Source organism: Lithobates pipiens, unplaced genomic scaffold (assembly GCF_037356315.1).
Source record: "Lithobates pipiens isolate NorthernLeopardFrog02 unplaced genomic scaffold, aLitPip1_a1.2 Scaffold_41, whole genome shotgun sequence".
NCBI lineage: Eukaryota > Metazoa > Chordata > Amphibia > Anura > Ranidae > Lithobates > Lithobates pipiens.
In genome coordinates this window covers 4842210-4868655 of record NW_027507861.1, presented here as the reverse complement: position 1 = coordinate 4868655, position 26446 = coordinate 4842210, and the positions used below count along the sequence as shown (strand labels likewise).

Sequence of the window (26446 nt, the reverse complement as noted above, 5' to 3'; positions counted from 1 at the left end):
CAATGCTGCTTACTGCGATAGCCAGCTATAGATGAGGGCGGTGGCATGTTTTTTTTTGTTATCACAATGGGGTAGGATGAGCAGCTATCACAGGGCTCGCCTCTGGGTTATGTGGATCAGAATCCCGTCACATCATCAATTTTACTGGGCTATTTTGTATGGAGGAGATTGTGGAGGAACCTGGGAGGGATATTAGGAGGCGTAATCGACTTTGTAGTGCAGGCCACAGGCGCCATTTTGGAATCGGAGCTTTGGCGAATGTGTGAAGTTTTATAGTTTCCTGGGCTGCCTGTAGTCTTTTCTTTTGCGGAACAGCAGGGTGGTTCCCTGATCCCTGGGAGGGTAAGGCTCGCTCTGTGTAGCTGTGCTTCCTCGAGTTTATCTCCAGTTGGCACTGGAGCTGTGAAATCAGGCGTCCATTTCACTCGGCAGCTAGCCACGCTCCCCAAACACAATTTTTTGGAAAATAAAACACTTTTTCGAATTTTAATGCACAAAAACACACTATATTGGTAAAATATAAAAGATGCTCTTATGCCGAGTATATAGATACCAAACACGATATGCTTTAAAATTGCGCACGCCTATGCATCGACCACAAGCTACATACATACATTTTTTATTTTATTTTTTTGTAAAAAAAAAAAATTGGGATCTGTTAGACTCTAGGTCTCTCCACAGCCCTTAAATCATCTGACCCTACCAAGATCCGTGCGATCAGATGCTGCGATCAGATGCTTTCCCTATTTCCCAATGGCGTTGTTTATATCCCGCAAAACCAAAGTCAATAAATGCTCATAGCTTCTGGTTTCTTAGGCCATAGAGATGATTGGAGCCATTCCTGTCTCCAATTAGCTCTATGGTCAGCTGGTGGAACCACCGGCTGCATTCTCGGGTTCCCCATTGGGACAGGAGAGCCAGAGAAAACCACGGAAGACAGCGGGAGGGGGGGATGTTCCTTCCCAGTGCTTTTAAAAACAGTCTTGTGGCTCATTAGCCACAAAGATTGCTTTTAAATGAAAGCCAACTGCTGGCTGAAAAAAACAATGCCAAGATGATACCAAAATCTACAGGCATGATTCCGGCATAACAACTCAAATTCCAGCAACATACCAGTACATCGCAGGTCCTTGTTGGGCATAAATTTTAATGTTCTTTTTTTTTTTTTTTCATGCAGCCTGTGGGTTAAATGAAATTAGAGAACCTAACATATTCCTCCCATTTAAATTGATTGTTGGCATGCCCACCATTAGAATACCACCCTGCATCCACCCACTTCTAATGATGGGCACACATGCACCGTTCTTTTTTTTTTTTTTTTTTTTTTTTTTTTTTTTTAACTGGTGGCAAAATCACCACCTACAGCTCTGGAGACACTGATTTGCCTATCATGAGAGCAAACCCTGTTGCTGTCAAGATAAACAAATCAGTGCTGCAGCTGAATGGCGTACCAACAAAGCAAACAAAGGTTAACAATATAACAGTTTGGGCCACAGCACCTTCTGGAAACAGGCTGTGATCTTTCTGGAATTTTAGGAAGGATTCACTTCTTCCTGATGATTTGTATAGTACATAAGCATTCAGCAGAGCCAATTGAAATAAGTATACAGACACTTTTTTTTTTTTTTTTTATACCAGCATCTGGTCTTGCGGGCAATTAACCACTTCAGCCCCGGAAGGATTTACCTCCTTCCTGACCAGAGCGTTTTTTGCGTTTCGCCACTGTGTCTCTTTAACTGACAATTGCGTGGTTGTGCAAAGTGGCTCCCAAACAAAATTGGCGTCTTCCCCCCCACCCCCCTACAAATAGAGCTTTCTTTTGGTGGTATTTGATCACCTCTACGGTTTTTGTTTTTTTGTGCTATAAACAAAAAAAAGAGCAACAATTTTGGAAAAAAAACAATTTTTTTTACTTTTTGCTATAATAAATATCTCCCCAAAAAAATAAACATATTTTTTTCCTCAGTTTAGGCCGATACGTATTCTTCTACATATTTTTTATAAAAAAAATCGCAATAAGCATTTAGTGATTGGTTTGCGCAAAAGTTATAGCGTTTACAAAATAGGGGATAGTTTTATGGAATCTTTATTAAAATATATACTTTTTTTTTTTTACTAGTAATGGTGGTGATCAACTGTGTGTGTGTGTATATATATGTGTATATATATATATATATATATATATATATATATATATATATATATATATATATATATTATACACACACATTACTGTGACATTATGGCGGACACATGGGACCATTGGCACTAATACAGCGAACAATGCAATAAAATTGCATTGATTACTCTAAAAATGTCACTGGCAGTGAAGGGGTTAACCACTAGGGGTGTTAAGTGTATCCTAGGGGCGTGTTTCTGTCTGGGGCGTGGCTGTGCGTGACACCACACTGATCACTGCTCCTGATAACAGGAGGCAGAACGGGGAGATGCTGTTTAAATCGGCATGTCCCTATTCTTGAGCTCCGTGACACGATGGCGGGTATCCCCGCGGCGATCGAGTCCACGGTCACGGTGGGAAATTCAAAGTAACGTATGGGTACGTTACTTTACCCAACCGTGCCATTCTGCTGATGTAAAAGCACAGGATCCGGTTGGGAACCGGTTAAGTATGGCAACATCATCTTGTTGTTGAAGTCCACTCCTCCCATGTCAAGGTTGTATTTGTGGTCACAGAGTTGTTTCTCCGCAACAACAGTGGCCGTTTGTAATTTGGACTGCTGTGTCTGTGTGAAGGGAGGACAGAACAAAAACATTCCGTGAATCCCTCCACTTCACCGCACGCAATTTTTTATTACACTTCAATCAGGCTCTCTCCCCCGTCTAAGCCCTTGTACACACGGGTCGGAGATTCCGACAACCAAATCCATCGGATTTTGTCTGAAACTGGTGTTGCATACACACGGTCGGACAAAGTTGTCGGAAAATACGATCTTTCAGAACGTGATGACGTAATTTCGTTACGATGGGACTACGTTCAGGCTAGTAGCCAATAGCTTTGATGTAGGAATTTGATCTGAGCATGCGTGGCACTTGGTCCCTCGGAGTTGGCTACACATGATCGGAGTATGTCCAATCGGAGCATTTTGTCTGAAAATATTTCCGGCAAGTTGGAAAATTTGGTCCGACGGATATTCCGACGGAAACAGTCCGATGCAGACCACACACAGTCGGAATATCCGACAAAACGCTCCGATCGGACACCTTCTGTCGGAATCTCTGATCGTGTGTACAAGGGCTAAGTCAGGAATCTACAAGCCGTTGGGGGAAGCCTCAGCAATTAGATCGCACGATGCCACATGCACATATTACAAAATCAAAAAAAGTGGCTAAAAATTGACACGCTTGTGTAATAATTGTCCACATATAAGTGGTACCCTTTTCCGAATAAGGGCGACACCAAGTCCCAAACAATCTTACCTTCTGTTCCCTATGTAGTCTGGTCAGTTGAGAGGCTCCACACTGCTATCTTTCCCTCGTAAATCCAGAACCTACATGTATAACCTGTTGCCCTGTCACAGAGTTTATACATTTTAATCCCATATCTGGCACTCTTGCTGGGGAGATACTGTTTGAAAGCAAGGGGGCCAGAAAAACTTAATCAGGGACTCCTCAACGCAGACAGCTTGTTGGGGCATATACAAGGCTGCTAATTTTTTTGGTTGAGGGGCCATATTTGTGTCATATTCAGGGTTACCACGAGGACAACAGAGTTCATTGTCATTTGAAGTGCATGAACCACAAGCTTTGCTTGTATCGAGTCCTGGTCATGGCCGCAGAGAACATGGGCGTATGGTGAATTGAGTCAGTGGACCAATATGACCGCAAATCTTGCTCTCTCTTTTTTTTTTTTTTTTTTTAATAATGCCCATGAGGAAAGGTAGGCCCAAAAAGGTCTTAAATTTGGGAACCATTATAGGTTTCCAGTCAAATTCTCTGGCAAGGGTCAAATTTTGAAGAGAAATTGGGGGGGAAAAAGAGGGGTTTGGACTTTTCTGTTTCAAAGGTTTTTATTGGCAACAAGTACAGAGAATACAAAAATGCCAACCATTTAGCACCATTAGAAAATAAAAAGCGAGAGCAAGGTGTGTTACAGTCATAACCAAACAAAATACAACATATTTGCATGGTGATACAGAGTATGGATTTCTGATAACGACCAAACAAGGAGTCCCAGAACCGCAACGGGCTCCAAAGGAAGCGCACTACGTGGCAGGGCGGGGAGACTGTGGCGCATTTAATACTTGGAATACAATATGTTGCAAACTACAGAAGACATCTCAAGGTCCAAACCATGGCTGATAATGACTTATCAAAGGTAATTGGATAGTATACAAAAACCGGGAGAGAGTAAAGAAGGAGAATAGGGGGACAGAAAAGAACGGGAAAAGTAGGGATGAAGAACTAGATGAAAGAGAAGGGGAAAGGGGGTTAGAGCGATAGAAAAGAGGGGGAGGAGGAGGGGAGGTCGGTCGACTCACACCAGTCAAACAGAGACCATGCTTCAGCGACTATACATGGGAATATTTGTGTCTATGGATCTAGCAGGTGTCTATCGAAATTCGGTGGTAGGTAGTGATCAACCCATGGTTGCCATATTTTAGAGTGTCGGGGGATTGTGTCTAAAACAGTTGCTTCAATTCTGCTATGAATCATAGCTTGCGTAACCCGGTTTTTCACCTCGGTTATATGAAGGGCTGGGGTTTTCCAAGCTTTGGCTATCGTTTGCTTGGCTGCTGTAGTAAGCTGTAGGGAGAGGCGTATCTGTGCTGTGGTGTAGTAATTCGGGTAGGAGTTTAAAAGGGCAAGTGTAGGGTCTGGAGCTATTGGTTCCCGGGTCAATGTAGATAACATTTGGAATATTGCTGCCCAGAAACATTGCACCACCGGACAGGTCCACCAGATATGCATATGGGTACCTCTTTCACCGCAGTTGCGGAAGCAATTTGGTGAGTAGGACGGCAGAAATTTTGCGATCCTGTCCGGCACCAGGTACCATCTCGTAAGTACCTTGTAGCTCGCCTCGAGGGCAACAATATTTTGTGATGAGATTTTAGTGTTGTGCCAAACACTGGACCAGTCCTCCTCGTACATAGTTAGTGATAGGTCTCTGGTCCACTGTTGTGCATAAGTTGGAAGTGTCTTGGACTGGGAGGTGAGGTGCTCATAAAGTTGGGATATGATACCAGGGGCATGAGGGTCCGAATCACAGATCTTCTGGGTTTGGACTTTTTAGGCACGACCAGACAATTTACAAAAATATATATACTTTAGTATATAAACCTAAAAAAATTATATATTAAAATCCACATTAATGAGTCAAATACTAGTTAAAATATCGCAACTGTATATAATCGATTACATGGAATCTAAAAGATGAGAATATCATAGAAATGTCGCAATGGATCCAAGAGTGCGGCTATATTGCAAGGAAGCGATGTAGACTTGGCTCTACATGTTACGTGCCTTGTGCTTCTTCAGGAGAATCGGGGTGATGTATGATGTGGAATGTATGGAGTTTAAGCTCACAGCTAAAAAAAAAAAAAAACTCCTTTAATGTGGATTTTAACCACTTGCAGACCGGACCATTTTGCTGGTCAAAGACCAGACCACTTTTTGCGATTCGGCACTGCGTCGCTTTAACTGACAATTGCGCGGTCGTGCGACGTGGCTCCCAAACAAAATTGACGTCCTTTTTTTCCCACAAATAGAGCTTTGTTTTGGTGGTATTTGATCACCCCTGCGGTTTTTATTTTTTGCGCTATAAACAAAAATAGAGCGACAATTTTGAAAAAAACGCATTATTTTTTACTTTTTGTTATAATAAATATCCCCCAAAAATATATAAAAAAAACATTTTTTTCCCTCAGTTTAGGCCGATACGTATTCTTCTACATATTTTTGGTAAAAAAAATCGCAATAAGCGATTATTGATTGGTTTGCGCAAAAGTTATAGCGTTTACAAAATAGGGATAGTTTTATAGCATTTTTATTAATTTTTTATTTATTTTTTACTAGTAATGGCGGCGATCAGCGATTTTATTTTTTTTTTTTTTTTTTTTTTTTTATTGTGACTGCGACATTGTGGGGGAGACATCAGACATTTTTGACACATTTTTGGGACCATTGTCATTTATACAGCAATCAGTGCTATATAAATGCAGTGATTCCTGTGTAAATGACACTGGCAGTGAAGGGGTTAACCAGTGGGTGGCAGTGTAGAGGTTAAGTGTTCCTAGGGGTGTGTTACTAATTGTGGGGGGGTTGGGCTTTCATTTAGTGAACACTGATCTCTGCTCCAATCACATGGAGCAGAGATCAGCGTCACTAGTTGCTAGGCAGAATGGAAAAATGTTGTTTACACGGCATTTCCTCCATTCGGCCGCTCCGTGAGACGATTGCGGGGATGCCCGCGGCGATCGAGTCCGCGGGTCCCACGACCGGACTCGTGGGGGTCCCGACCAGCGCGGGAGCGCGCCGATGGCAGGGCGGCATCGAATATTGGACGTACCTGTACGCCAATATGCCTGCCCGTGCCATTCTGTCGACGTACATCGTCGTGCGCTGGTCGGGAAGTGGTTAATATATAATTTTTCTATGTTTATCTAATAAAGAATATATTTTTGTACATTTTGTCTGGTCGTGACCAAAGTCCAAGCCCCCCCCCCCCCCCCCCCTTTTATTTTATTTTATTTTTTTTCCAATTTCTCTTCAATCCAAATAGGATGCGGCACTGTTTGCCTCCAGAGTACCACTCTGTGTTGATACAGTTATTACTTATTAAGGGTCAAATTTAGATTTGCAGCAATAAATTAACCAGCAATTAAACACTTGACCATTGGCCACTTAAACCCCCTTCCTAACCAGAGCAATTTTCAGCTTTCGGTGATCTCACACCCATATGAAATTTGTGTCCTTTTTTTTTTTTTTTTTTCACACAAATAGAGCTTTCTTTTGGTGGTATTTAATCACATTGTGTGTATGTGTGTGGTTTTTGTGTTTGTTTTTTGGGGTTTTTTTTGTGCTCTATAAATGAGAAAAAGACTGGAAATTCCACCAAAAAATAAATTCTTCTTTGTTTCTGTTTATAAAATTTAGCGAATTAGTATCTATTTTTTTTTTTTTCCTTCAGAAATCTTGAGCAAATTTTATACTGCTACATATCTTTGGTAAAAAAAAATAATCCAAATCGGTGGATATGATTTGGTCTATGTGAAAGTTTATAGTCTGGCACCATAGCTTGTAATCTCTGAAAATTGATCACACCTGAAGGCCTATCTCACTTCTTGAGACCCTAACAAGCCAGCACAGTACAAATACCCCTCAAATGACCCCTTATGGATGCCCTCCCAGAATAAGCCAACCTTGCTTGCAGCCATCTTTCGGCTATGGCCCGGTTAGAATGTGGTTAAATTTATTTGATCCACCAGAGATCTGTGCAGAAACAGCTTGTAAAAGTCAAGGGTATTAAAATCCACTGTTTCCACCTGTATTCCAGGTTGGTTCCAGTGAATGGGGGAATTACGGGCCCTGCAGAAGTGGTGGGCTGCCAATCAGGATTTGCGCTTGCATCAGGAAGGGCACTGTGGGCTCTATGGGCCTATCTTTGAATTATTGGTATCAACGGGTAACTACTTGTGCTAGCCAGCGCACCAGCTTGAACTCCACTTATGGGACTCGCCATGTCCCCAAAAGTTACTACTGGTTTGTCTATGACCAGGATGTACTAGACCGCTGGTGCCTGTCAGTTCATCAGAAGCTTGAGCAGTACTAGTACCGGCTCTCTGCTGCATATAAGAACCATGCAATTGTTGCACCTCAGCAACAGAACAATGGGGTTGGGTACGCCTGATTTTAGCAGGGACCACTACTCTGTCATCAGAGATATCTGTCAGTGGGACACTGCTCGCTATGCGGAGCCTGATTCTGACAGTGAGGCTTCCCCTGCGCTCTCATCTATCATACTCATTATCCTGTAGGCCACTTCACATTTTGGCCACTACATTTTTAGGTACCTAGTGAGACTCACAGGTAAAGAAGCACCTGGTTGTCAGAGACTGCATGAATTGCTACAAAAATGAACTGCTAATGCTAGCAGGGATCAGGCGTGACTCTGCTAATGTTGCAGTTTTTTGTGTGCCGTGTATTGCAAGTGACGGTGATCTACTGACTTTGGGTGGAGGGGCTGGTGCAGGTGCTGGCAGGTGTCTGGGCTGATCCCAGTAATGCTGCATTTTGGGAACACTAAACTACTGGGGACGCTAGTATAGTTCTGATCAGATCAAAGATATTGATCCGTTCAGAAACTATGCTAGTGATGAAGGTATATAGTGTGTTTGTTAGTGTTCCTGGCAATCAAAGGGTTAAAATCTGATGCTGTCTGGGATTGACACTAACACCTAATGGATGTCACATGTGACCCTAATACAGTGATCAGAAAATAGATCTGTACACTATACGAATAAATCTGTGACAGGGTGTGAAAGGGTTAACTGGGGGGTGATCAAGGGTTTAAACCTTTATAAGCAAATGAATGGCAGGTACCCTGATAGTATCACGGGTAACGCTAGTCAGGCTTGTATAGCTAATGCAGTGATCAGAAAAATAATCTGCACACTATACCTGTGACACTGTGACAGAGGGTGAAAGGGTTAACTGGGGGTGATCAAGTGGCTAAAACTTTATTAGGAAAGATATGGGTTGGGTACCCTACACCTACCTGGGCCTACCACTAACTACCCCTAATGCTGTTTAGTGTCACAAGTAACAACAACACAATGATCAGTAAAAAAATCTGAAAACTGCACTAGTGGTTAATGAAACTTACTCTTAGCCCTTGTACACACGGGTCGGAGATTCCGACAACCAAATCCGTCGGATTTTGTCCATCTGATTTTGTCCGACGGATTTTGTCCGAAACTGTTGCATACACACGGTCGGACAAAGTAGTCGGAAAATCCGATCGTTCAGAACGTGATGACGTAATTTCGTTACGACGGGACTACGTTCAGGCTAGTAGCCAATAGCTTTGGTGTAGGAATGTGATCTGAGCATGCGTGGCACTTTGTCTGATCGGAATTCTCTACACATGATCGGAGTATGTCCTATCGGAGCATTTTGTCGGAAAATATTTCCGGCAAGTTGGGAAAATTTGGTCCGACGGAAACAGTCCGCTGCAGACCACACACAGTCGGAATATCCGACAAAACGCTCCGATCGGACACATTCCGTCGGAATCTCTGACCGTGTGTACAAGGGCTTACTCTGAATGGTCTAAGGTTATCAGTGGTATACCCCAAAGTTTAGGACCCTTACTTTTTTATTATCTTTATAAATTATATTGGGTCTGGGATTAAAAGTACCATTTCTGTCTTTGACACCAAGCTATGCAGTGGAATAACATCCTTACAGGATGTCTCCAATTTACAAGCCAACCTCAATGCTCTGTGTAATTGGGTGACTATGTGGCAGATGAGGTTTAATGTTGATAAATGTAAAGTTATGCACTTGGGGGGGGGGGGGGTGGGTAAGAATATGCATGCATCATACATACTAGGGGGAGTACAACTGGGGGGATCCATGGTGGAGAAGGATCTGGGTGGAATCCATGGTGGAGAAGGATCTGGGGGGAGTCCATAGTGGAGAAGGATCTGGGGGGAGTCCATAGTGAAGGATCTGGGGGGAGTCCATAGTGAAGGATCTGGGGGAATCCATAGTGGAGAAGGATCTGGGGGAGTCCCTAGTGGAGAAGGATCTGGGGGAGTCCCTAGTGGAGAAGGATCTGGGGGAATCCATGGTGGAGAAGGATCTGGGGGGAGTCCATAGTGGAGAAGGATCTGGGGGGAGTCCATAGTGAAGGATCTGGGGGAATCCATAGTGGAGAAGGATCTGGGGGAATCCATAGTGGAGAAGGATCTGGGGGGAGTCCCTAGTGGAGAAGGATCTGGGGGGAGTCCCTAGTGGAGAAGGATCTGGGGGAGTCCCTAGTGGAGAAGGATCTGGGGGAATCCATGGTGGAGAAGGATCTGGGGGAATCCATGGTGGAGAAGGATCTGGGGGGAATCCATAGTGGAGAAGGATCTGGGGGGGATACATAGTGGAGAAGGATCTGGGGGTTTTGGTAGATCATAAGGTCAATAATAACATGCAATGCCAAGCTGCTGTTTCCAAAGCGTGCAAAGTCCTTTCTTGTATTAAGAGAGGTATGTACTCCAGAGAGAGAGATATCATCTGTACAAATCATTAGTAAGACCTCATCTGGAATATGCAGTTCAGTTTTGGGCTCCAGTTCTCAAAAAGGATATCGGGGAACTGGAGAAGGTGCAGAAGGGCAACCAAACTGATAAGAGGCATGGAGGAGCTCAGCTATGAGGAAAGATTAGAGGAACTGAATTTATTCTCTCTTGAGAAGAGGAGACTAAGGGGGATATGATCAACATGTTCAAATATATGAGGGGGGGGGGGGTTATGAATATTATTATACACAATTTATATAATGCCAACAGTTTGCACAGTATTTTAAAATGTAGAGGGGAGACAGCACAATTACAGTATAGTTCAATACAGAAAGGACAGGAGAGCCCGGCTCGTAGAGCTTACATTCCAAAGGGAGGGGGGTGGTACAAATGTAAAAGATGCGGGGAATGATTTGATGGGGGTGGCTCTGGGACAGTTGTTAGGTGGGTGTGGGATCGGCTTCCCTGAATAAATGAGTTTTCAGGGATCTCCTAAATGTGGACAGGGGCTGATTGGACATACTGGGGCAGTGAGTTTCAGAGGATGGGAGAGGCTCTGGAGAAGTCCTGAAGATGAGCATGAGTGGAGGTAACAAGGGCGCTACATAGCAGGCGGTCCTGGACAGAGTGGAGAGGGCGATTTGGGCGATATGTTGTGGTTAGATTTTCAAATGTTAAACTGTGGGGGAGGGGAAGCCAATGAAGGGATTGGCAGAGAGGAGCAGCAGTCGCGGATCAATTAGTGGGTTGTATTAGTCTAGCAGCAGCATTCGTAATGGACTGAAGGGGGATAGCGTGTGTAAGGGTAGGCCATTAAGGAGAGAGTTGCAGTAGTCAAAATGGGGAAATAATCAAGGAGTGAATAAGTTGCTTTGTGGTGTCATTCATCAGAACGGGTCAAATTCTGGAGATGTTGTGGAGCTGAAGGCAGCAGGACTTGTGATTGGATGTGGGGGCTGAAGGAGAGGTCAGAGTCAGACCCTGGCATGTGTGGAGGGACCAATGGTTGATCTTAATGATAAAGTCATGGAGTGGACCGGGAAGGAGGAAATATAACAAGCTCTTCTTTAGAAAGATTGAGTTTGAGAAAGTAGAGTGACATCCATACCGATATGTCCTTCAGTAAGTTTGAGATCCGTGAGGGGGTGAGTTGAGAGGAGAGAGAGAGAGAGAGAGATCTGGGTGTCGTCGCCATAGAGGTGGTATTGGAAACCATGGGAGGTTATCAACTGGCCCAGGGAAGAGGTGTATAGAGCGAGAATTGGATAGGCTCAAGGACGGAGCCTTGGTGTACCCCAACAGGAAGAGGAGCAGAAGAGATGGAGTTGTAAGTGGCACTGAAAGTGCGCTGAGATAGGTAGGAGGAGAACCAGGATAAAGCAGAATCACGGAGGCCAAGGGAGTGTAGTTTGCTGAGGAGGAGCAGGTGGTCAACTGTGTCGAAGGCAGCAGAGGGGTCCAAGAGTGAGTATGGGGTAATGGGCATGGGTTTTAACAGTAGGTCATTGGTGAGTTTTAGTAGGACCGTTTTTAGTGTAATGTTGTGGACGGTATCCGGACTGCAGGGGGTCGAGAAAGTTGTTGTCCGTGAGGTAGTGAATCATTCGGTCATGGACAAGGCGTTCAATGAGCTTGGAGGCAAATGGGAGCAGGGAGATGGGTCTTAAAGTGGAATTAAACCCTTTTATCGTTTTCAGTCAAGGAAGCCGCCATCTTGGCCACTAATATTTCTTCAACTGCCATAATGCTGCACATGTGATCAGTTATGAAACCAGCCATTGGATGGTTTGAAAGTTTGGTTGAGAGCACAACCAATGTGAACGTTAGCATTTCCGGCATGCCGGGAATGTAAGTGTTTTTTGAAACTGGGTTTACTCCCGCTTTAAGTTATTAAAACATGTCTAGTGAGGTTTTTTCCCAAGTTCGTCTTTCAGGACAGCCACCTTTGAGAGACACTGGCTCCTCCCCTCTTAGGAAACATCGCCTTCAATTTCACAATTTAAGCCTCCTCCTCCCTCCGTCCCTCAGTTATGGTGTTTCCTCCGGCGGGGAGACACCGCTAAGGAACCTTAGCTAAATCAGTTGGCGAGACTGAAGCTATCCGAGCGGAGCTCCGGCCCCCACTCGGCAGTCCAATCGTCTATCGGTCTACTTTCGGCAGTCCGGTCAGCCGGGGAGCTGAATTTTCACACTGACCGCTTTACATGTGCTCTAAACTTTGCTTGGGGAAAGCAGGAAGTTTGTGAGGTCCATCCGTTTGTTCGCCCAGTCGGGTGTTACAACGGGGTCGGCAGTCGGGTCGGCCAGGGAGCTGGATTTTCGTACTGACCGTTTTACATGTGCTCTAAACTTCGCTTGGGGAAAGCAGGAAGTTTGAGAGGTCCATCCGTTCGTTCGCCCAGGAGGGTGCTTCAACGGGTTAGGCAGTCCGGTCGGCTGGGGAGCTGAACTCTTGTACTGACCTTTTTTACACGCACTCGAATCTTCGCTTGGGGAAAGCAGGACGTTTTTGGGGAGGTCCATCCTTTCGTTTCGCCCAGTGGGGCGCTGCAACGAAGACGTCCAAGGTCCCCCTGTGTTTGCAGTCGGCTTGGAGCTGGAGGCCGGACCAGATGACGGGCGACGTCAGTTCTGGTGGGGGCGGAAATCTTCGTTGGACCCGCGTCTTCCGGTTCCGGACGCGGTCGGAAGGAGGACCAAGCGTTCGGCTGGTGCGGCCTCTCTTTCTAAGTTGCACAGGCAGCTGTTGGAGGCACGTTCGTACCACTCTTCCTCAACAGGAGAATGTCCGAAGCAGTGGCTTCAGGAGCTCCTGGAGCTAACGGCACCAGCCACTCAAAGGTAAGGAAAACCCTGGGGAGGGGTTCCCTTACTTTATAACCAGTAGCTCCACTGGTGTTTTTTCCCCCTAGGTGGTCAGGGGGAAGGGCAGTGCGTCTGGGATCCAGGTGGAGTTTGATCCTGGGGAGGGGCACTCCCGGTGGTCCTCTTAAGTAGTGCTGGTGTTTCTTTTCTTTTTAAATTTTATGCTGCCCTCTCTTTTATTTCTATGTCTCAGAAAGACATGAGCAAGTCCCCCCTTGGTTCTAGGAGGGAGTGTCCTTCATATAGAGCCTCTTTTGGGGAATTCCTGGTTCAAGGCACTTTGTAAGGAGTGTTTTGAAGCCCCGGATAGCTCAATCGGTGGAGCATCAGACCTTTAACCTGAGGGTCCAGGGTTCAGGTCCCTATTTGGGCGCCATCAGGGAGCAGGCAGCAGAACAGGGTGCATATCTAGCGGCTTCTGTGAAGGTTCCAGTGGCCTCAGCTCCAGAGCACTCTTTCACCAGCACAGCAGAGTGTTCCACCTAACCCGATGGATGTTCCTCCTGCAGGTTAAGGGAGAATCCAGAGGGTGTCAGAGAGGAAGTTGAGGAAGAAGTTGACAGTGCCGTCTCAGACTCCCAAGGGGAATCTGATGGTGAGTGCTTGGATGGGGAACCCAAAAGAACCCCACGGTATAAACTTCCCCTGGATGAAGTGGATAAGCTCTTGGGAGCTATTCATACCACTTTAGGTATACAAGAGAAAAAGAAGGCATTGTCACCCCACGATCAGATGTACTAGGGCCTGGGGGAAGCGGGTGTTCCCAGCTCATGACATCTTGATCGATGCCATCAGGAATGGCAGGGTCCCGAAAGAAAACCTTTCTTTTCTGGTGCATTAAAACAAAGGTTTCTTTGGGCGGAAGAGGAGGCTCTTGTCTGGAATAAAATCTCCCAGGTTAGATGCTGCCTTTCTTCGGATGTCCAGGCATACTGACCTGTCCTTGGGGACATGGGGATGCTTTCAGACCCTTTGGTCTGAAGGATGGATTCACGTCTGAAGGATACATGGGATTTTCTCATAAGAAAATCGTTAAGCCTGCCATGCAGCCACAGTGGTGGCTCGTAATATGAAGTGTTGGCTTATCCAGATTAATGCATGAAGCAATGACGGCAGAGGAGACTTTTTTTACCCTCCTTTCCCATGCTGCTTAAGGAGTTAGCATACACTGCGGATGCATCGGCTTAATCCAGGCGAATGTATGCAAGGTCTTCGGCTCTGACCAACTCAGCCTGGAGGGCCTTAAGGCTGAAGACATGGCAGGGGGACAAGGCCTCCAAAGCAAAGCTCTGTGGAATCCTTTTTACAGGAGACCTGCTGTTTGGGCCAGGTCTTGAAGCAGTGCTAGATCGCACGGCTGATAAGAAAAAGGCCTTTTTCCTTAAAAGGAAATAAAAAAAAAAGGGGGCCTTCCTCCCCCAGTGGGAGATGATCACCTCCAATCAGTTTGTGTTGGGGATCATCAGGGGAGGTTACCGGTTGGAGGTTTCAGAGCTCCCCCCTTTTTGAGACTCCTTGTCACTGAGCTGCCAAAGTGTGCCCTTCTTTTCTCTCCAGGAGTTAGAGGAACAGGAGGTGGTAATACAGGTCCCAGCAGGATGGACAGGCAAGGCTTCTATTCTCACATTTTTGTGGTTCACAGGCCTTCGGAAAAGTTCAGGCTCATCCTGAACCTGAAGCGTCTGTGTGTCTTACAGAAGGCTTCGGTTGGTTTTGGTCACTGAGTGAGGGCACCTCTTCCACCAAAACTGTTTCAGGGCATCGATAGTAAGGATGCATACCTGCATGTTCCCATCGCAGAGAGCCACCAGCGTTTCCTCAGGCTGGCAGTGATAACCTCTGTAGGGGTGCTACACCTTCAGTTCAAAACACTTCCCTTTTGGGCTATCCCCTTCCCCCTCGTATCTTCACCAAAGTGATGGTAGAGGTTCTGGCTTTCCTGGGTCTCAGGGGAGTCTCGGTGATCGTGTATCTTGACGATCTTCTCCTGTTTGTCCCTTCTCTGGCGCAGTTGATTTGGGTTCCACAGGTAACAAAAGACCTGTTAGTGAGCCTGGGTTGGCCTCTGAACCTAGAGAAACCCAACTTAAAATCCTTCCCAAGGGGTCACCTTCCTGGGGTAGGTGCTGGGCTCAACCGAACAAAAGGTCTTTCCCCCTTGGAGAAAATCCAGAAGGTAGATAAAGCACTGTTGTTTCTCCAGGGCAACCATCAGAACTCAATGAGGAAGGGCAGGTTGAGCTTACTGACATCCACGCTCCCAGCAGTTCAGTGGACGGGGTCACGTTACCGTCCTCTGCAAACTAGTCATCTTGAAGGTTTGGGACCAGAGTCAGGGGTCTTGGGACTCTTTGGTTTCGGTTCTAACTCAGGTAAAGAGATCCCTTTGGGAAAGGGAGCACGTTTGTCACAAGGCCTAGAATGGATTTTGCCGATTATCCAGGGTGGTTACAACCAATACGAACGGTTTAGGTTGGGGTACACACCTAGACTCCCGTTTGGTATGGGGTATCTGGGAGAGGAAGGAGTCTAAGAGATCCTCAAATTGGAGGGAGTTGAGAGCAGTAGATCTGGTTCTCAGAACCTTTCAGAGAGTGCTCTGGAGACTTCATGTAAGAGTCATGGAGACAATCCCGTGGCAGTGGCTTACGTCAACAAGACGGGGGCTCCTGGAGCAGATCCTTATGGGCCCTAGCGAAAGCCATCCTCAGATGGGCCGAATGTTAAATTCCTGTCCTTCCAGTGATCCGTTTGAAAGGAGAGCAAATTCTGGTATTAGGTTTCCTCAGCAGGAGAACACGGGAAGAAAGCAACCAGGTTCTCAAGCAGGAGGTTTTTCGAGGAGATCACCCAGAGGTGGGGGATTCCTTCGATAGACCTCTTTTGCCTCAAGGGAAAACGCAAAAGAAGCCATCTCCTGTTCCATGAACAGGTGAGATGGGAGGTCGGGAGCAGACGCACTAAAGCACAGAGTTAGGGTTTCTCTAGGTGCTATGCTTTCCCCCTTCCCATTCTGATTCCTGCAGGGTCAAGGAAGTTTTAGGTGGAGATTACTTCCTTTTTCTAAATGCACCTCATTGGCCCAGGAGGCCGTGGTTCTCCATTCTGAAGGGCCTGTCTGTGGAACCCCCCCGGGTTTTCCCGGTCTAGGAGTGTCTCCTTTCCCAGGGTCCAATCTGCTGTCCCCAGGTGGATCCTTGCAGCTTGGCTACTGAGGAGGAATTGCCGAAGGGCAAAGGGGTCTCAGACTGTTTAGTGGCCACTCTTCTGTATAGCAGGTAAATAAAAACTCAGACAATTTTCCTGAAGGTAGGGGGCCGTGATCGTATGGGGGTTAGTACTCTGCGTGGTGTCCGCAGCACCCCCGGTTCCTATCTGGGTCACGGCACCAAGGCGGTTCAATAGCTGGTGCTCAGAGAACTCTTTCGATGTGCACAGCCTTGTAGCCGTTCTAGAGTTCCTGCAGTCAGGGGCAGATAAAGGTTTAGCCCCTGAAACATTGAAGAGTCAGGTTTTCGCTTCAAGCGTATTTCTGGAAAGGCATCTAATATCAGACCTTGGGTTAGTAAGGTTCCTTAGAGCCTTAAGTAGGCAAAGACCAAGCCTTTTGGTCGCCCTCTTCCCAGTCGGGATCTTTCATTAGTTTTACAGGTTCTCACAAAAGAACCTTTTGAGCCATTGGAATCTTGCTCGTTATGGTTGATCACTCTCAAAACTGTGTTTCCCAAGTGTTCTTCCAGGACAGCCCTTGAGAGATGGAGCTCCTCCCATCGACACAGGAAACACATTGCCACAGTTCAAAAGGCGGTCCCTCAGGACCCTGGTCAGTCATTTGTGTTTCCTCCGTCGGAGGAACATGTTGCCAGGAACCTGGAGGCCCCTCTCAGGGGCTGCCTGAGAACCTGCAAGCCTAAGGGACCGGGTCCTGGTTTATGGCTGCAGTTTTGGGTCCATACCTTTTTTTCTTTGGCTCGGGTACCGTCCAGCTGAACCGGAGCAGACCCGTTACCCTCCTCCTTCCAGTGCCGAGGTGGCCAGGGGCAGAATGACGCCGGTTTCCCCCAGGAGTGGTGAGTGGAACCTTCCATCTTCCCTCCTTGTTGCAGGGGGTCGGAGACGCCGAGCGTTCACTTCCGGCGGAACCGCGTCATCTCTGTGTGCCGAGACTTCCGGTTCCGGGTCTCTAGGGTACAAGGGGGAGAGGGAGAGCCAGCGCTGTGCCTGTAAAGCCCGACCAGCGTCCAGCAATACCGGACTAGCGGCGGGATCCGGAGCGGCAGAGGGGGACTATGGAGACTATTCCCCAGGACACTCCGGCGGAGACAGGCACCAGCCAATCCCAGGTAGGCTGCCGGGCATGCTATTACTCTGGTGGAGCGGTGGTGTTTGTAGGCTGGGTTCTGTAGTGCCCCATGGTGGTGGTTACTCACAGTCTAGGTTGTGTGCAGTTAGTGGTGATTCTAAGGAGGGACAGGGGGCTGGCGCTAAAAATCCTTTGGTATCTCTTTAACCTGAAAATAAGAAGACAAAGGAAGACAAGGAAGGCCGCAAAAAGTGCCCTAACTGTGGGAATAGGTTGTCCTCTGGCTCTAACAAAGCCCTATGCAAGCAATGCATTACAAACCTGCTTAAATCTGAGACAGATTCCCCTTTGGCAAAATTGTTGGGCTCCTTTAAAGAGGAAATGGCGTCGACCTTTAAGTCCCTCCGAGAGTTAATCACTGACGTGGGGTCAGCTGCGGCTGCCTCCACGAGTAAAACAACTGCAGTCCCCTCCTCACCATGCTTTACAACACCCAGCTCAGGGGAGCCCCGTATGTTCAGGGAGCCTAGCCCCACGTTGATTAGCCCCGATTCCTCTGACACTGATTCCGATCAGGAAGAGGATCAAGCAACATCCAAAGCCTCAAAGTATAGATTGTCTCTTGAGGAAGTAGATGAGCTAATGGGCGCTATCTATGACACGCTGGAAATTGAGGAGGAAGAAACTCAGTTATCCAGACATGATATGATGTATGAGGCTCTGGGAAAAAAGAAAGCAAGGGTTTTCCCTATACATAAGGTGCTTTCTGACCTTGTCCTTAAGGAGTGGTCTGAACCAGATAAAAAGGTTTTCTTTCCTAAATCTCTTAAGAGAAGGTTCCCTTTTGATGAGAGCCCAGAGGCGGTCTGGAATAAAAATCCTAAACTAGACGCCCCTCTGTCCAAAATCTCAAAACAAGCTGATCTGGCCTTTGAGGATATGGGCCATCTGAAAGATCCCATGGACAGGAGAACAGACCTTGTCTTAAAGAGGGCCTGGGATGCCTCTATGGCAGGCTTAAAACCAGCTCTAGCCACTTCTTGTGTAGCTAGAAACCTGGAGTTCTGGTTATCACAACTACAGGAACATTTAAAAGCAGGCACTCCTAGGGGGGAGCTTCTGAAATCCTTCCCTATGCTTTTTAAGGCCACCAGTTTCATCTCTGACGCCTCCACGGACTCCGTAAAATTTACGGCTAAGTCAGCAGCACTTTCAGTGGCAGCTAGGAGGTCAATATGTATGAAAACTTGGGGGGGAGACACGGTGTCTAAAACACGCCTGTGCAGCGTCCCTTTTACAGGAGACTTAGTCTTCAGGCCTGAATTAGACTCCGCCTTAGAAAGGACGGCGGATAAAAAGAAAACCTTTCCCGCAAAAAAGAAAAAATTTTCGTCCCTTTAAGGAACCCTCTAAATCAGAGAAGAGTTCAACCCCCAAAAAACATTGGTCGGGACATAAAGGGAAAGGAAAAGGGGGCATACTGTTTAGCCGCCCCAATCAGGATCCCAAACCCCAGTGATGTCAGGGTTCCTGTGGGAGGAAGATTAAGCAAATTTCTTCCACAATGGGAAGAGACAACCTCGAACGAGTTTGTCTTAAACATAATAAAAAGGGGTCATGCGCTGGAATTCCACAGCAGCCCTCCTTCCAAATTTCTGGTGACAGCTTCCAAGTCACTCAGAAAAGGCCAGGGCCTTACCTTTACTGATAGGGGAAATGGTGGATCAAGAGGTATTGACACCAGTCCCTATTCAGGAACAAGGAGACGGTTTTTACTCACACATTTTTGTGGTAAAAAAGCCGTCAGGGAGATTCAGGCTAATTATGAACCTCCGACCATTGAATCGCTCCATCCGTTACAAGAGATTTCGGATGGAGTCCATTTATTCCATAAAGAATCTCCTGCAGAAAGAGATATTTATGGCGACCCTGGATCTAAGGGATGCTTATCTGCATATTCCAATAAGGGAGGAATGCCAGAAATTCCTTTCGGATGGCAGTGCAGATAGACACAAAGGTTTACCACTTTCAGTGCAGAGCACTTCCCTTCGGTCTATCATCCTCCCCAAGAATCTTTACCAAGGTTCTCGGAGAGGCCTTAGTTCCACTGAGGCTTCAATCAGTCTCAATTATCCCCTATCTAGACGATCTGCTCCTAACAACAGCACACTCAGAGAGTCGTCTTTCTCAGGATCTGGAATTGACTCAACTCAACCTGAGTCGATTAGGGTGGATTGTCAGTCAGGAGAAATCCAAGACAACCCCAACACAGGAGATCCTGTATCTGGGTTACTGGATCAAGTCTGTAGATCAGAAAATTATACTACCGGAAGAAAAGATTTTGAATCTGTGGCAGAGAATATCTTTTCTTCAATGCAGCCCCAAATGTACGGTGAGGGAAGTAATGTCGGTCTTAGGTCTTATGACGGCAGCCATTCCAGCCGTACAATGGGCCAGGTTCCACCAAAGAGACCTTCAGGGTTTTCTGTTAGAACAATTAAGAGGCAGAGATCTGGAGGAGGAGGTATCGATCCCCTCAAGGATAAAACGCTCCCTCTGGTGGTGGAAGGACAGGAAGAACCTAAACAAACGGGTTCATTGGGTCCTTCCTATCACTTCAACACTAACAACGGATGCGAGCAGTTGGGGCTGGGGAGCCCACCTCGGCTCAAGCTGGGTCCAGGACAGGTGGACCCCGGAAGAGAAATGTTTCTCTTCCAATTGGAAAGAGCTAACAGCAATCCTGAGAGCTGTTCTAGCTTTTCACCCCACAATACAGGGTCACCATCTACAGGTCCGTTCAGACAATACGACGGCTGTAGCATACATAAACAAACAAGGAGGTACCAAAAGTCCTCGTTTGATGTGGGTAGCCAGACGCATTTTCCAGTGGGCAGAAGCCAATCTGGAATCTATTTCTGCAGTTCACCTGAAAGGGGAACTGAACAACACGGCGGACTTCTTGAGTCGACAAAAGATTTCGAACCAAGAATGGTCCTTACACCCAGAGGTATTCAATCTCATAACAACTCACTGGGGAAAACCAGAGGTAGACCTTTTTGCGAACAAAAAGAATGCAAAAGTTCCAAATTTCTTCTCGCTAATCCCAGGAGATCAGCCCCTGGCTGTAGATGCCTTGCAAACTCCATGGACTTTCAGTCTGGCGTATGCATTTCCCCCTCTTCATCTCATTCCGAGGGTCCTAGCAAGATTCCTCAAGGAGAAAACCTGTTTGATTCTAGTAGCACCTTTTTGGCCCAGGAGACCATGGTTCACAACGTTGCTACAATTGACAGATTGTCCGCCTCTAAGGCTTCCCTACAGACAGGACCTCCTGTCGCAGGGACCTCTTTACCATCCACAGGTCGCCACACTGAAGCTTTCAGCGTGGTTACTGAAGAGGAAATCTTAAAGAGTAAGGGCCTGACAGATGAGGTAATTGCGACCTTACTACAGAGTCGCAAACCAGTCACGAGGGCTATTTACAAAAAAGTCTGGAAAAAATTTAATAGCTGGCTGAATAGCCGTGACATAAATACGGCTAATATTCTACAGTTTTTACAGGAAGGCGTAAACAAGGGTTTAACCCTAAGTACTATTAAGGTACAGATAGCGGCCTTAAGTGTGTACCTAGATGAACGCTTACAGGAAAATCCTTTTGTCGCTAGATTCTGTAAGGCAGTCGCTAGACGTAAGCCAGTCAGAATCACCAAAGTCCCATCCTGGGATTTAGCAGTTGTACTAAAGGCTTTCTTGGGGTCACCCTTTGAGCCTATCTCAGAGGCCTCCTTAAGGCTTATTACATTTAAGACAGTTCTCCTGGTGGCAATCACTTCAGCCCGTAGGGTCAGTGAAATCCAAGCCCTTTCCATCAGGGAACCTTTTCTACAGATCCTAGAAGACAGTCATACTAAAGACACCCTGGGTTCTTACCAAAGGTAGCATCTAGCTTCCATAGGTCCCAAGATATTGTCCTCCCTTCATTTTTTCAAAATGCAGCAAATGAGAAAGAGGAACGTTTTCATTTATTGGATGTGAGGAGGTGTATTCTAGAATACCTTAAAGTAACAAATCCATTCAGAATTTCAGACTCCCTTTTTGTCCTTTTTTCCGGACAGCGTAGGGGACAGAAAGCTTCAAAAGTAACCATAGCTAGATGGATTAGGCTAGCTATAGCAGAGGGGTATAAGGCCTTGAATAGAGATCCTCCTGAGGGTGTTAAAGCTCACTCCACAAGAGCGTTGTCTGCATCCTGGGCAGAAAGAGCTGGTGCCACCCCGGAGCAGGTATGTAAAGCAGCCACATGGTCAAGCTTTTCCACCTTTACAAGGCATTACCGACTGGACTTAATGTCTAGTCAGGATCAGGCCTTTGGGAGGAAAGTCCTCCAGGCCGTGCCCCCCCCCCCCCTAATCTGGTAAGTACTTGGGGATCCTCTCAAGGGCTGTCCTGGAAGAACACTTGGGAAAACTGGAGTTAGTACTTACCGGTAACTCCTTTTCCGGTGGTCTTCCAGGACAACACGATCCCACCCTTTATTTTGATTATAGTGATGTACTAATGTTATTACCTGTTATGGTTTATATGTTTTTCAGTTCCATCCTTCGGTTCTTGGTGAATGACTGACCAGGGACCTGAGGGACCGCCTTTTGAACTGTGGCAATGTGTTTCCTGTGTCGATGGGAGGAGCTCCATCTCTCAAGGGCTGTCCTGGAAGACCACCGGAAAAGGAGTTACCGGTAAGTACTAACTCCAGTTTTTTTTTCTGGAAAAAACGTGTTTAAAAAATTGCTGCGCAAATACCGTGCAAGATAAAAAGTTGCAACGACCGCCATTGTATTCTCTAGGGTCTTTGCTAAAAAAAACATATATAATGTTTGGGGGTTCTATGTAATTTTCTAGCAAAAAAAATAGGAATTTTACATGTAAGAGAGAAATGTCAGAATTGGCCTGGGCGCGAAGTGGTTAACCACTTGCCGACCAGCGCACGACGATGTACGTCGACAGAATGGCACGGGCAGGCAAATGGGCGTACATGTACGTCCCTTTAAATTTGCCGCCCTGCCATCGGGAGCGCGCAGCCGGCAGCGCGCTCCCGCGCTGGTCGGGACCCCCGTGAGTCCGGTCGCAGGACCCGCGGACTCGATCGCCACGGGCATCCCCGCGATAGTCTCACGGGGCGGCTGAATGGAGGAAAAGCCGTGTAAACAACATTTCTCCATTCTGCCTAGCAACTAGTGACGCTGATCTCTGCTCCATGTGATTGGAGCAGAGATCAGTGTTCACTAAATAAAAGCCCAACCCCCCCACAGTTAGTAACACGCCCCTAGAAACACTTAACCCCTACACTGCCACCCACTGGTTAACCCCTTCACTGCCAGTGTCATTTACACAGGAATCACTGCATTTATATAGCAGTGATTACTGTATAAATGACAATGGTCCCAAAAATGTGTCAAAAATGTCCGATGTGTCCGCTGCAATGTCGCAGTCACAATAAAAATCGCTGATCGCCGCCATTACTAGTGAAAAAAAATAATAAAAAATTATTAATAAAAATGCTATAAAACTATCCCTATTTTGTAAACGCTATAACTTTTGCGCAAACCAATCAATAATCGCTTATTGCGATTTTTTTTTTTTTTTTTTTTTTTTTTTTTTTTTTTTTTTTTTACCACTAATATGTAGAAGAATACGTATCGGCCTAAACTGAGGGAAAAAAATGTTTTTTTTTTAATATATTTTTGGGGGATATTTATTATAACAAAAAATAAAAAATAATGCGTTTTTTTCAAAATTGTCGCTCTATTTTTGTTTATAGCGCAAAAAATAAAAACCGCAGGGGTGATCAAATACCACCAAAAGAAAGCTCTATTTGTGGGAAAAAAAGGATGTCAATTTTGTTTGGGAGCCACGTCGCACGACCGCGCAATTGTCTGTCAGTTAAAGCGACACAGTGCCGAAATCGCAAAAAGTGGTCTGGTCTTTGACCAGCAAATTGGTCCGGTCTGAAAGTGGTTAAAGAACATAAAAATAGAAATCAACTTTATTTAGCCCTTTTATATAGAATTCTGATTTTATTTATTTTTTATTTTTTTGTACAGATCTGAAAGTCTTTATTGCCGTTTAATGGAGGATTCACAGAGGACAGAAGTCATAGCCATGTTCTAAAAGTCATAAATGTTTTGAATCCTCTTCGTTGATCCAGCCTTAGAGGAAGCTAGGGAGAATTCATTTCAGTGCTCTGGAAGTGACAACGGCTTTACAGTAAAGTCCAACCCGTGTACACGTAAGAGAAGTAATTTCAGAAGATATTTCCTGTTTGGAATGTAATAAAGGTTTTTACAATGGAGGCAAATCATATCACACAGCAGGATGTTCACACTGAAGAGAAGCCATATGAGTGTTCTGAATGTGACAAAGCTTTTACAGTGAAGGAAAGCCTTCTAAACCACCAGAGGGCTCACACTGGAGAGAAGCCATATCAGTGTTCTGAATGTGTTAAAGATTTTACACAGAATTCAGATCTTATTACACACCAGAGGGTCCACACTGAAGAGAAGCCTTATCAATGTTCTGAATTTGATAATGCCTTTACAGTGGAGGAAAAGGTTATCCAACACCAAATGATTCACACTGGAGAGAAGTCCTATCAGTGTTCTAAATGTGACAAAGCTTTTAGTGTAGCATCAACCCTTAACAGACACCAGAAGGTCCACACTGGAGAGAAGCCATATCAGTGTTCTGAATGTGGCAAAGCTTTTAGTGAAGCGTCAACCCTTATCAGACACCGGAGGATTCATAATGGGGAGAAGACCTCTCAATGCTCTGAATATGATGATAAAGCTTTTACAGTGAAGAACAACGGTATCAAACACCAAATGGTTCACACTGGAGAGAAGCCATATGGGTGTTCTGAATGTGACAAACCTTTTACATTGAAATCAAATCTTATCAAACACCAGGGAGTGCACACTGGCGTAAAGCCATATCAGTGTTTTGTTTGTAAAAAAGATTTTGTAGACAAGTCAAACCTTATCAGACACCAGAGGGTCCACACTGGAGAGAAGCCATATCAGTGTTCAGAATGTGAGAGAGCTTTTACCACCAAGCAACACCTTATCAGACATCAGAGGATCCACACTGGAGAGAAGCCATATCAATGTTCTGAATGTGACAAACCTTTTACAACAAAGGAAAACCTTATTATACACCAAAGGGCTCACACTGGAGAGATGCCATATCTGTGTTCTGAATGTGGCAAAGCTTTTAAACGGAAGCCAGATCTCAAATTGCATCAGAGGGTCCACACCGGAGAGAAGCCATATCTGTGCTCTGGATGTGGCAAAGCTTTTACTGGGAAATCAGATCTTATCAAACACCAGAGAGTTCACACTGGAGAGAAGCCATATCCGTGTTCTGAATGTGGCAAAGCTTTTACAATCAGGGAACAACTTGTCAGACACGAGAGGGTCCACACTGGAGAGAAGCCATATCCATGTCCTGAATGTGATAAAGCTTTTGCAGTGAAGTCCGAGCTTAGCAGACACCAGAAGGTTCACACTGGAGAGAAGCCATATCCGTGTTCTGAATGTGATAAAGCTTTTTCAGTGAGGTCGGAGCTTATTAGACACCAGAGGGTTCACACCGGAGAGAAACCATTTTTACTGATCTGAATATAACTAAGCTATTACAGTTAATGCCGGGCTAATCTATCACCACAGGATTCATAAGCTTCAGAGGAAACACAGGAAGGAGGATGGATATTAAAGGATTTGCGCATGTCCCATTCATTTCATAGCCCAATGTCCTCCCACAAGCTAGGGAAAAAGTTAAAATGCTACTTAAAATAAAGCTAAATGTAATGATCGACTGCTTTGAGTTTAGTGCTCATCTCTGTCAGACACGCACTTAAAAGGCCTGTGAATATTTTACATTTTGACAATATTTATAGGTGAGCACAAATGACTGAACTGTTTTGTTCATGATTCTCATCTTTATCCTTTTTCACAGAGCTTTGCACATGTAATGTATTTTCATCATTCACTAACTGAGACGTGTTCCCAAGTGTTTTTTCTTCATTGCTAGATCCTGAGCTGATACATGACCAACACTGCCTCTGTACCAGAAACTAGGTTGTGGTCAAGTGGCATCCCTCAAAGCCTCTGAAGATTGAGTGGGAGGGTCCATTATAGGTTCTTCTGATTGTTGATACATGGTCAACCAGGATTGATGGCTCCAGCTAAGCCCCCCCCCCCCCCCCCCTTGTCCACACCTCCCAATACATATTCTACTTCCCCTCCCATGCTCCATACCTCCTTTCAATGTTCCACCACCTCACGTGGATTGTAGCTTTTTTTTTTAGGCAAGTCTTTAGCTGGGACACCAGCCAGAGTGATGTCTGTTTGGTATGAAAGCAGATCCCTAACCTGGCATAGGGTTTCCAACACATAGCTGCCACTGTTTATGGGATGCATTCAACAGTAACACTTCAGTTCAGCTAGCCACTTCCAACACTTCCATTTGATTCTGCTAAAAGTCTCCAGGATTCCATCAAGTGAAGAATGATTATCCTTGTTATCATTTTCCTCTGTCCATCTATTACTCCTCTCCATGGACTAATCACACAGAACAACTGCAAGAGATCTGAACTTAACAAGTGTTAAGTTTGGTGTTCATATTCCTTCCACTTTATCTAGGGGTATCACAAATTCCTCCAGCTGGGGTTCACTTTAATGACTCTGAATTGACAGATCACTTTTTATGGTGAAGTTTTCAAAGAACACTTCTTATCTCAGAACTGTGATGACATTGGTACTAAAGTTTAATTACGGACAAAATCAATAATTACATAAATGGTGCAATCAGTCATTAGCATAGAAGTGTTTGTTTTACGAGTCTCCCCTTGTAACTTTTTTTTTTTCCATGAATATTTTATTGAAGAAAAAAAGGAGTAACAGCTCAATAAGTAACATTACAGAAGTAAACAGTTTCCTTGTAACATTTTTATTACCTGTTGACCCTC

At 45.6% G+C, this 26446-nt stretch overlaps 1 protein-coding gene and 1 pseudogene across 1 annotated transcript; one reads left to right on the top strand and one right to left on the bottom strand.

Moving 5' to 3' along the window:
* Nucleotides 1-26446, bottom strand: part of LOC143956787 (uncharacterized) — an 802170-nt pseudogene that overhangs the window by 726596 nt on the left and 49128 nt on the right.
* LOC143956805 (uncharacterized) lies at nt 23530-25285 on the top strand. Its single transcript, XM_077466978.1, has one exon. The coding sequence runs from the start codon at nt 23769-23771 to the stop codon at nt 25095-25097; it is 1329 nt and encodes a 442-aa protein (XP_077323104.1). The 5' UTR covers nt 23530-23768; the 3' UTR covers nt 25098-25285.

Bases quoted from the DNA above. Each gene is read 5' to 3' on its own strand.
- LOC143956805 (XM_077466978.1), top strand. From the start codon at position 23,769: ATGGAGGCAAATCATATCACACAGCAGGATGTTCACACTGAAGAGAAG.